Consider the following 12,297-nt stretch of genomic DNA (forward strand, 5'->3'; position numbering starts at 1 on the left):
CAACGTATCCCTATTTCATCTCCTTTATCTTTAAAAACCGAAACATATTGTTTTTTTACTTAATTGAGAGTTCTTATCCTGGTATGAAGAAGCTGCCAAGACTTAGGAGAGCTGGGCCCTGGGTACGGCTGAGCAATGACACAATGCAAGAGAAGAATGTACTTGTTGAAAGAAGAGAGCTGAAGGAATTGCATTACAATTATTTTAGCAAAGCAGCTGGATGAGCTGAATAGTCCTAAATTAATTTTGTTCTGAATACTGAGTTGTCTGAAAGGAGTAGGAGGGACCAATGGCTTGCAGTCTGTCTTTTTTAGTGATGGATTTTCAGTCCATGGTTGCTGACCCTATAGAAGCCGGTATCTTGCCTTATCTGCAAAAGAAAGGTGTCGTGTTAATGCTAACTTTTATTTAGCTGTGAGAAAGGCAAGAGGACTGTATACTTAGCAAAAAATACATTCTGGTCTCCTTCCCCCACCCCTTCAAGGTTTACTTCTATTCCTGAATACTTGATAAAATCCTACTGTAAGTTCTGCTGTAGGATTTTGACACACGTTAGAAATATAGTTTCCTAGTGTAGCTGTGGACTGGTAATAAGTTGCATTCTACTGAAGAGTACTATCTTTTTAGAGTTGATACTTAATTCCTCTGCAAACACTGTTTACAATTTAATTACCTTCCCAAATCTATTTATTTTTCCCTCATCTTTCTGTTTTGAGTTGGAGAAGAATTTAATGTATGCTCTAAGCCTCTGAGTGGCGTTTCTCTTTTGTGTTTCTTTCAGTATTTTTTTACTCTTTCAATCGGATACTATTGCCTCTTGTCATTTATTTTCATGCCAATAAATGGTGGTCCATTCTCTGACCATTCATTCTGTTTGTTTTTTTTTATAGAATCAAAGCATATAAATTTCATAGCAAAAGAGATATAGTTTCAATATCCAGGACTTGGAATTTGCTTGTTGTGCAAAATGATAATGCTAGTTTAGTACAAAGTGAATCCAAAATGCATGCCCTCTGCATATTTTTAACTGGGCTGATGGTTACAATGTGTTTTCATTGTGCATTTCAGAATTGACAGATGGGACTGTTTACTCTGTCTACTCTTACTGATTTGCACGTGTAGGCTGCAATAATACAAGCTGGATTTACATTCTTGAACTTGCTAGTTGATGCCAGCATCAGCAGTGTATTTTTTTTTTTTACTACTGTTGGATTTGTATTGGATGCATAATAAATCAACCAAAAGAGCGATTGTGTAACAATTTTGTATTAAAATAATAAATAATATTTGAAACATAATCCTTTGTATAGATTAAATGTGGATATTACTTTTTTCATACCTTTTTATTTCTGTCTCCTGTCTTAGGATGGATCAAATCTCAGTGCCAGTCAGCGAGCATATGCTCCAGAACAGTTGCAAAAGCAAGACAATCTTACTGTTGATACTCAATACTACTTGTCACAGCAAATACATCCAGTAGTTGCTAGAATATGTGAGCCTATAGAGGGAATTGACTCTGTTCTTATTGCAACGTGGTTAGGTAAGTATTCTAAATTCAGTTTATTTAAAGAATTACAAGAGACAAAGTGAGAAGTTTAAATGCATGTTTCATAACAGAAATGCTTCTGAAAAATCAGTCTTTGTGCAGTGAATGATAAGCATGTTTTAGGTAGTCTATAGAAAGCAGTTTGGATTGTAGGTATGGCTTGTATGACTACTGCAGAATAACATTTTTCAGGAGGTGCTCATTAACATGAACGTGATCTCATAATCCTGTTCAGAGTTGCAAAAATCTCTTGTTCATGTGACAGTACTGCAAGTGTTTGGTGACAGTACTATTGCACGTCTCTGAGATTTTCCTAAGCTACAGAAGTAGTTCTGGAGCATGCGCTCTCTAGCACTCTTTAGAGAAACCAGTTGTAATTATAACGAAAGGATACAATTTTTTTAGTATTCTGTAAGTGTAGAATTGGTTTTTTTTGCTAGAACTGACCTACTGGGTAACAGAAACACAAAACCTGACTAACAGTCTTCATTTCTCCATATGGGGCAGGCAAGCAGCCAAAAAAAAGTGCTATAAAAATGTGCATAACGCTAGTGACCCACAGAATCACAAGTTTTTATTCCAAGGAGCAACAGGGAATTGCCCTTGTTAGAGCTGGTTTTCCTTTTAAGAGGATGTTAAAGTAATTAGATATTTTTCTGCCCAATTCTGATTGCCTTCTCCATCTCTAGAAGGAAGTACGGGTGTTAAAAAAAAAAATAAAGCATTCTTACAAGCATCTTTTTCTGAAAATATAATGATATGTGTGTAATCTTTTCTGTATTATTTCCTCCCTAAAAATGATTCACTAATAGGCGTGGTCTCCTAGATAAACAGAAATTTTGTGATCTGTATAGCCCACACCTCACTTGGTTTTTGAAACTCTTAACTCTAGGATGTGGAAAAAGCTGTTAATCTTGCTGGTCGATGAGTTCTTGACAAGACTGTCCTCTATCACAAGAAATCTTTGAGCGTTTGTCCTGTGTGAGTTTAATCATCTCCTATTTGATACCATGTCTGTAGGAAGTTCAGACCTGCAGAGATGGCTTCAAGCATTCTGAAGTTGTGAACCAAAGAGGAGTTGGTCCTCAGTGTTTATGTATTCAGGAGATGGCCAAGGTCCAAGAACTGGCCACTTAAAACCAGCAGGCGATGCGTTGTCAGGACTGTTCACCTGGGACAAGGCACCTCTGTAGCTTCATCCTAAAACGCCTTAATATCCCAGGACAGTCTATATAATGTGCACCTTTTCCATCTCCATTTCTAAGTTGTCCGTAAAATCAAACAACTTTGGGAGTGTGAGCACAATGAGCACAGACGTGGTTGTTTGGCTGTGGGAGTGCATCTTGGAGGCATTGGGTGTTGCTGTGTATCCCCAGCTGCTCTGGTCCTTTGAGGAGGTGTCAGTCCTACTTTGCACACACAAATCATGCTGTTTATGTGGTAGGGCCTCAGTATACAACTTTCCCTTGATGTCAGAGTGGACTATGTGGCCAAACTGAAAAGGATTTTACTTAGGTTTAAAATTTTAAAATATGAGGCAGGCTTGCACTTTATTTAAGTAAAAAAAAAAAAAAAACACTAGTATTTGTGGAGCAAAGGTTGTTGGTCCTGTAAAGTTAGGCTCAAATTCAGAGGTTTTCTTTATTCACAACAAGTTAAATTTATAAGACTATCTCCCTTCAGGCACCTAAATTAAGTGCCCAGGTTTTAAGAGCTGTATGCCACTTGATGGCATCAAGATGGAGATTTAAAAAAATAAAAGAATAATAAAAAGATAATATATGGAAATATTATGTTATCTCTATATGTTATAATTATGGTGTCATAATTATATATGATAATACGTCATATATTACCATTGTTATCTTCATCTTTGTTTACTTGGCAGTGCTTAAATTGAGTTTGGGATTCAAGTCTAGACTTTTTCAAAACTGTCTTTCTACTTATGTGTTTATATACAGCACTTAATCAGAGTTGTACATAAATTGTTGCAAGTTGAAGTTATCGCAGAGCTTTTTTAAACAGTACTGTAAGGATAGTCAAGTGTGTTTGTTTCAGAGGAAATGAAAATGATTTCAAGTGTACAAGATATTAGAGTCCAGCTTAGCAGCAAAAGTGTTACTGTTGTTTCTTAAGTTGGGCTTTTTTTGTATAGTGTATTCATAATGTTACACAGCCAAATTCTTGTTTTCCTTATCTTTTTGCAAAAGAGCATATTTTTCTATTTTGAAGAAGAAAGCTACTGTTCTGGAGGGATACCTAGCTGTCATATCTGTGAGCTGGAACTTTTTTATGCATTCTCATTGTGTGTTCTTCTCTGTCTGATCTGATTTATCGTGTTATGTTGTGGAAGGGTCTGTATAGGGAGAATGATTGTAGCAAAAAGGTCTCAGCTTTTTAACAGGATCTCCGTATAATGTGAATATTTAATTGATATATCACCGTGTTAGTCCAAGTAGATAAAATTGAGCTCTGCTTAGGGAGACTTGGCTTACAGCAAAATGATGAAAAGTTCTTTGTTCTGTCTGTGCTCAAAGTAAGTTATTTTAACTAAGCTATTTTAGAAACTGAAGAACAAAAGCAAATAACCACACCTAAAAATTGCAGAGAACTCTTTAAATATCACATTTATTCCCTATGGAATCAAGCTGAAAATTGCCTTTTGTTTTCGGACATTGTAGGAGGTCTGCCTAGCCTTAAGAGATGGAAATTCATTGTTTCTAAAAATGAGAACCTCCTGAGCATACTCCTGCATTCCCTCTTTTTCTTCAAGTTCTCAGGGAAATGCAGTGACAAGATGAGGGTTGTCAGTGCTTTTGAAACTAAGTAAAATGTGCAATCTGATGATTTCAGTCAATAAATCTGATCTTTTTCAGTGCTTGGAGACCTGGCTTAGATCATCTTGAAGCTGACCATTGTTTTTAATCAAAAAGATCTTGATTGGCAGAACACTTCTTTTAACAAATTTATTTTACACTTTGTTGTTATTTAGATATTACTCCTGGTGTCAAAGAAAAATCCAACGTTGTTTCTCTGTCATCAAAAGCATCTAAACATTACGGAAGCAGAGTCAGGCCTAGACTATGTCATGGTTATCTGAATGAGATGTGCTGCTGCTTTACAAACAGAAGTGCGCATCGGCACTCTGTAAGGTGTTTGACATTGGGGCGTTTTGTAGGAAGGTTATCTGATTTTGGGGGAGTCATTCCTGGGTCCTGCTGAGGCTCATCATCATGAATATCTCCAGCACCCGTTCCTCCTTCCTCCCAGTGCCTGCACATTAAATCCTTCTTGTAAGATCCCCCACCTGCCTTAAAGGTATGTTTTTTTTAGGGAGTCATTTACTAGGTACCCGTCATGGTTAGCAGTACCCAGAGTGCCCCTCCTGATAGGACTGGCTGAGCTCACCTTGTGGCAAGCAAGGACTGGGGAAGCTTCTCTATTTTTCCTTGGGGTTCTCACATTAGGCAGTGAGGTGAGAGCAGAGGGGTGGGAATGAAAGTTAAAGAAATGTCAAAAACCCATGACAATAGAGTAAAAAGCACCAGAGTGCATGGATTTTGTTGTTTGTGGCTTGGCTTCTTTCTTTTCTCTACAGTGCTTTAGCCATACTTAGAAGCTCGGGCTTGCTGAAGCGTGGTTTGTGGGGCAGATGTACCCCAGTCCCCTCACGGCTGTGGTCAGGGCACAGATGTGAGGTGGGGGAGAGGAGAAGGGCCTCACCATGGAGAGGGATGTACACACAGGGTCTGTTCTCTGTATAGTTTGGGTTTCATTGCTCGTCTTTCTCAATAAAACTAAGTACTGGCCTGGCCTGGGCTCACCTCTGCCTGAAGCGGCAGCGGGAGCCCGGCTGGGCGTTGGCACGGGTACCCACACACTCGGGGGTTACCACCAAGCCGTCCGCACATCCTGGGACAAATCCTCTTCGAGAAGCGGGCTGCCCGTGCCCGGCAGGAGCCTGTCTGTCACGAGCAGCAGCGAAAAACCCCAAACTCGCTTTTTTTTTTTGACGTGCAAAGCTGCCGGCCGCCTGGGCCCGGCCGCGGCTCTAGGTGGCAGCACCAGCCCTCTGTGCGCCGGCCCTGAGGGGCACGCACACACCAAGCGGGCAGAAACACCCCGGGATGGGGCCCACAAAAGACAAAATCCGCGGAAGAACGCGATAGCCTCTTCCCAAATGTTTCCCTGAAAGCTGAAACCTGGCGGCTCCGCTGCCTTTCGTGTTTGTCGCTCCTGTGCGCTTGGGAGAGGGCAGAAATGGCAATAATAGCCTGTGGAAAATCTGGAAAACTATCTGCAGAAATTTGTGTTTTCAAAACATTACGCTTAGTTCAATATACTTGGCGTTTCAGTTTCCTCAGTGACCTTTTCGCTTGCCAGAAATGCTTTAACAATTCTGTTCCGTAATTCCGGAACAAGTTCTGGAACTTTCCTTTATCACTTACTTTTGGCACTCTGCTCATCTGCGAGTTTTAGCATTACCCTCCTTTCCTTTGTCATGCGTGCAACTTTGCTTTTTTTTTTTTTTTTTTTTGACAGACTGGAAAGCTTACCTGGGGCATAGGTACGTTTAGATAAATTCTCAGAGTAACACAAACTCCTTTTCATTTTTCTTGATGTCACGGAAGATGAGAGGAGTTCAAAGAAGCTCACTGGGCCTTCTCATTCTAACTACTTAAAATAAAAATAAATAAATAAAAATAGTTTAAAAAAAAAATCCCATTCACTAGAAATTCCCTGTTTTGCTTACCAAATATTGTAATATCCCCAGTATGACCTGGTCCCAGAGGAGACAAGTTGTGTGTGAAATGCATTAATTGAACCAACTAACCATTCCTGAAAGGAGATAATAGAAAAAATAGGTCCCAGTTCCATGAGATAATTAATGTAGGCATGGTGTTTAAAAGCCTGATTTGCAGTCCCTTTGATTTCACTGGGGCTGTTTACACACTAAAAATTAAATGTATACTGGGATCATCACAATATTTCAATAATTTTTTTTTCTGTTTTTCTCTCCAGCCAAAACAGCTAAGAAAGTTCAGAGATAGGTGCGGTTCAGATTCTTCAGTGAATATATTTTTTTTCCTTTTTAGATTATTACCAAACGTCTGTGTGCTTATTGCTCTTCCCATTTTTGACTGAATATTGGAAAAGTGCAGTTGACTGAAGATCAAAATTTCTCTTATTTAGTGCCCTGTTTTGCTGTGCTACTGCTGTTGGGGAAACTACCAAAGATAGATTTCTAGCTGAACGTTAATAGCATCTGTATCAGAAAGTTGCAATGATCTTTTTTCATTCCAGTCCTAAGCTCACACTAAGCTGTGCATTTTTATTTGTAGTTACCATTACTATCTTAGTTTCAACCTACTGCATGCTTCAGTTGATTTTTGATCTTTTCTGTTTTGCAAAATCTTAATGCTAAACTTGTCCCCTTTCTAAAACTTTTATCTACTGCATGTTTGTTGCAGAACATTCTCCTTGTTTTCTAAAACAGCAAATGTATTGCCAACTCATTTTCCAAAAATAAGAAACTTAAAAGAAAAACAAAAAATCCAACATTAATTTTCTTTGGGGGGGGGGGGGGGGGTGCCATGTGTGTTAAAGTGTAAAATATGATATTAGCAGTCTTATTTCTTTTCCTCCTCCTTTTAATGAATAGCAGAGAGCTGTGTTAAAAGTTTAAGAACCTTTTTGAGATAAATTGTTACCCTATGCACTAGCATTTGTTTCTTATGATAAAACTGAAATTAGGAAGATTAAATCTTAGTCAAAACTCTGTTTTATCAAGAACCAATTAAGCTTGTTTTCACATTGGAATTTGCTTGTCCTTGAATTTGTCTTATAGTTGTGGAAGCTCAGAATAGTGATAATAGTCACAGATACCAAACCTTTTATGTAAAGACAATCTGCGTCTGCCTGTGTAAGACAAGTGTTGTATGTGTGCAGTTAATATTTATCTAGAGTAACTGAATATTGCTCCCAAACGTTTTCTTTTAAGTCTTCCTGTACTGTATAGTAAGCTTAAGAAGAAAAGTAAAATCTAGCTTCACTTTCTATTTGTAATCTTTTGTACTTTTTTCAATGGTAATTATTACATTTGCTACTGAATTTTACACACGATATGGAATGATACAAGGTAACATTTTACTTGGCTTAATTAGTCCTCCTTAAAAATATTTTTAAAGGACTTCTCTTTGATCTTTTCTTATTAATACAGTAAGCCATAGTTTTCTAAACATTTTCTTTTACATTCTCATAAAATGATTTTTTTCTAGCTTGTGCTCTTTGCTAGAGATAAAGAACGGCAGCAACAACAGAAAAAGCTATGGGTGGAATAAATGGACTTCTAAAAGGTTGAACATGACAAAGGATGACAAAAAATGAGGATTTTTATTAAGTTTACTTTGGCAGTTTTATTCCTAGGGCAGTGAACTTCGTGCTTGCTTGCTTATTTACTTATTTGTGGTTGAATCAGTATTTTTAGGATCTCTTTTGTGTATTTATTTGTTTAAAATCTTGAGTTCTGGCAATCAGAAATAAAGCATTTTGTCTCCAGTGCCGCCGTTTTAAATGCTGCTGCTGAATTTTAACCACTGCATTAGATTGAAACCTACATGCTGTTAACCACTGAGCCAAAATGAAATCGACCACTGCATTGAAATCAGAGTTGGCAGTTGTATACGGACTTGAAGGAGTTGGTAATAGCAGTGCACCCGCGTTTCTTTAATGGGGTTTTTATTCTCTGTTTTCAGTTTTAATGGTGCCATTTTGATTTAAAGACTGTTTCTTAATAACGATGCACATTTTTATTGAAATATTTTCAACGTAACTTAAGAAGAAAATAACAATAAAGCCATCCGTTAGGAGCAGTTTCCTCAGAAACAAAATGTTCTGTTGCATACTCCCATGATAATGCAACGTGCTTGTTTTATTTATAAAGCAATCTTGCGTAAGAAGATAAGTAAGAAGATTTCTTCGTGTTTTGTGGCTAAAAATTGTAAAAAGTATTTATATTTATAGAGGATTTTTTGCTAAGGACAGATTTTCAGCTTCTGAATTTACATTTTATAACTTTCTTTTGAATCTGCTTCACCAAGCATATGAAAAATGAGCCTACTAGCATGGTTGACCTCTTAGTCTTTTGAAATTTTTGTTTCTTATTAATAGGACTGGATCCCTCCCAATTCAGAGTCCATCACCATTACCATAAAGATGAGGAGAATGATGCCTTGGTTGGTGGCCCAGCTCAGCTCACTGATGAGGAGAAATATAGAGACTGTGAAAGATTCAAGTTTTGCTGCCTCAAATGTGGAACAGAGAATATTTATGACAATGTATTTGACTGCTCGGTTAGTTTTCTGTTTTATTTCTCTTCATTGGCAAGGGAGTAAAATAGCTGTAGAGGAATGGGCTTTTCAGATAGGATTCACATGATGTAGGAGAAGATACCGCGTTGTTTAAGTACTGCTGTTTATAGCTTTGGAACAGAAATATGCTGATAGGACAGCGCAGAAATATTTTTCCCATTTTTGCATCTCAGCCAGGAACAGTGTAGTCTAGGAGAACATGTGAGATAAGCTGGCTTCATTAATCTGTTTGCCCACATTCATGAATGATTGTGAACTGTAACTTTTTAAGGCAGCCTTATCTTAACACCTGAGTAACTTCCAGTTCTCTATTTAATGAAACCTTCGTGTAGCAATGGTAATTTCTTAACCTAAATCATATTAATTGGAACAAAGTGTTTTTGAAATTTGTGTTTATCTTCTTACATTCCACTTCCTTTCTTGCCAGTAAGGTTTTTCTGTTATCTTTCCTTCTGTCTTTGTATATTGAACATAAAAAGTCATAGGGGTGCATTCTTGTTGAGAAGTTCTGCCAAAAAATGTATCTGGGACCTTGGATCACAACTTGAAATAGGGCCAAGTGTTTAACTCTGCAGCGATATTATGCGTGTATTAGTCATTGGCAAATTAGCAAACTTCAGAGTAGTGAAAACCTTGAAAATGAAAGCAAATAAATCTTTTATCTAAATTAAAAGTAATTATTTTAAGTTAATTTGGACAAACAGCAGATGTTTTGAATATTTCTGAGTCAAAATAAAGCGGTCTCTGGAAGCAAGTAAGACAAAAAGACACGCAAATCGAGCAATGCTTTGTAAATCCTTGACTTTTGTTCATTACAGCTGTAAATAAAATAGTTAATTGCACATAGACTTGACAACTTGCAGATGGGCTAACTGAAGAGAAGTGGATGTCAAACTATTTAAAAAAAATTTAAAAAAAAAAAACACAACACATTAAAAACAACAAAAGAGTAAAAAAATCCCCACACAATTATTTAGTGGAATTATTTAGTATTGTGAGTGGGGGTTTAGCCAAGATGGTTTGGAAAAGCATAATTGTTAAGTCTTAATTGGAAAGAGAACTTCGTTAAAGTTTTACAACCACCCAACCTAACAGGATGTTGTTATTTTAATGAGAATTCAACACAATTCAATTTCAGCAATTCATATGTTGCTTCCAGGTTCTGGAATTTTCATGTCAGGCATTCAAAACTTTCAAAAGTAAAGCAAAGGAGATTCTGTAAAACTGTAAAAGGTGTTCTTTGCACTTGGGGGAAAATAAAAGATGGTCGCCTTGTTCTTGTTTCACAAGGTTTGTCTCTTCAGCACTGTTAGTAATCTTGTAATTGGTGTCCCCAAGATGGATTTCAGTGATCTGAACAGTAGGTTGGGAAGAAAATTTGAAAACTACTGGTCCTGTCAGAGAAGTCTCTGTATAGGTGTGGCCAACTATGATGGAAAGGAAGAAGGCCTAGATAATAAAGATACACTTGAAAAAAATAAATTATTTGAAAAAAGCTTTAAGACTATTCTTTTTTTAAGGAAAGTTTTATGTCTAAACTCCTGTAATAATTTCTGCCATCATCTGCTATCATGATGTATGTTGATTTACACTTCTGTTTTCAGGGGCGATTTATTGAACCCAGTTTGGAAAGGTGCAGTAAGAGTGAATGTGAAGAGCCTCCTTTCAACCACCTGGTTCAAATGAACAACAAATTACTGTTGGATATTAGACGCTACCTCCGAAAATACTACAATGTAAGTATTCAGAAAATATTCTGCCCTATCAAGTTCGTTTTCTGAGTTGCCCCTGAATTTAGTGAATGGCATATAACCCTTTTTTGTATTGAACAAAATAGTAGCATGCAATAGCAAACCCCAACTTCATGACAATGAAACTATCAATTAGTAATTCTTAAAATACTGATTTTGAATGTTGTGTTGTTTTGTTCTACAGATAGCTCAGTCTCATGTCAAGATATTCAACTGTATATATACAGTTTTTTGTAACTGTATTTGTCCGCTTTACTACAGATGTAGTAGCTCTGTTTTCCACATTTTCAGATGGCTAGCATTGTGTGGCATTGTGGGAAAAAAAAAGTTTGAAATTCCCATCTTCATGGTAACCAAAATGGTTGCAGGTTAGGAAAAATATACAAAATATTTTTAAATTACGTTAATGTATGTTTGGCATCTCTAATATGCTGACTTGGCAGCTAACCGTTTGGTCAAATTTTCATGGAATTTCTTCTCCAGTTAGCTGCCTTTCTTATTTGGTTGTCTAATGTAGGACCTTTTTTCACAGCTCTTAGGTCAGATGTCACTTCTGAAGGAGCTCCTAACTTTTGGATGCTTATAAGTTTTGAGTATATCAAAAATTGTTTTTGAAAATTTGGCCTGTTAATGAAAGGCTAACCTAATCTGTGGTATTTATGATTTGTTTTCTCAGGTATTAAAAAATATTTTTGCAGATGGCACTTAAAATGCTGAAAATTAGCATAATAGTTTTCAGGTTTAATTATGGTTTAACACGAAGCATGCTTTTTGTTCTTTCTTCTATATTAGTTCCTGTTGCATTGTACGTAAATGTTCTCTAATCTGTTTTCTGGATGTGATAAATTCAGAATGTATAAATGTCTTTGAATGAAGGTCTTTGCATCAAAAGGAGCACAAAACTTGGTCTATTTAAATTCAGGCAGTATTTCACAAGGTAGGATTGATCCTTCTTTTGCATTGAAGGTAAAAGTAGATGACTTGGACAAGTTACCCAAATGCCAAATCTCGAGTTACTTTATTGCAAGGTCCACCTGGCTGCAGAATTTTTATTGAAATGATACTACTATATGCATTATATTATAAAGTGTGTTATTATATGTCAAGGTAATACATTTACACGGACTGCTTTTTTATTGCTTATTATTAATTTTTTTAGATTTAATGTATGTACGTTATCATAATATACAATGTATATTATAATATACAATGTATATACTTTGGCATATAAAGTGCTAGATACAATGTGCATAATATGTGCAATAGCAAACTTGATTAATGAAGGAAGATACATTTAAGGACTGGAAAATCTATTGTTTCTGATGAGAATGAAAAGTGGCATAATATTTTACTCCATTCTCTAGATCTTGTTTGTTTGGTTTTTTTTCCTATATAAGACCGAGCTATGAACCAAATTCTAAAATGTTTGAATAATGTAGTTTGTCCTGTTAAAATCTACTATGTGTCTTACTACATAGCATATAGGAAAATGAAGTGTCTTCCAAAAGGAATTTAATTGTCCTTGTAAGTGAAGGCTTTATAAGTTTGGTTATGTGTGAATGCTGAGAAATGGCTTTTAACCTAGTTAAATATAATAAAGCTTAAAATTACTTTTTAACTGTGGAATACA

The 12,297-nt window shown here is 36.4% G+C and overlaps 1 protein-coding gene across 1 annotated transcript in view; it reads left to right on the forward strand.

The window, feature by feature from the left end:
- Positions 1 to 12,297, forward strand: part of POLA1 (DNA polymerase alpha 1, catalytic subunit) — a 204,154-nt gene that overhangs the window by 77,737 nt on the left and 114,120 nt on the right. Inside the window, exons 32-34 of the mRNA XM_082751865.1 lie at positions 1,366 to 1,540; positions 8,717 to 8,898; positions 10,521 to 10,652. Of these exons, the coding sequence (XP_082607991.1) occupies positions 1,366 to 1,540; positions 8,717 to 8,898; positions 10,521 to 10,652 (489 nt within the window). The remainder of the gene's footprint in view (positions 1 to 1,365; positions 1,541 to 8,716; positions 8,899 to 10,520; positions 10,653 to 12,297) is intronic.

This window comes from Aythya marila, assembly GCF_965140915.1.
Source record: "Aythya marila genome assembly, chromosome: 1".
Lineage (NCBI taxonomy): Eukaryota > Metazoa > Chordata > Aves > Anseriformes > Anatidae > Aythya > Aythya marila.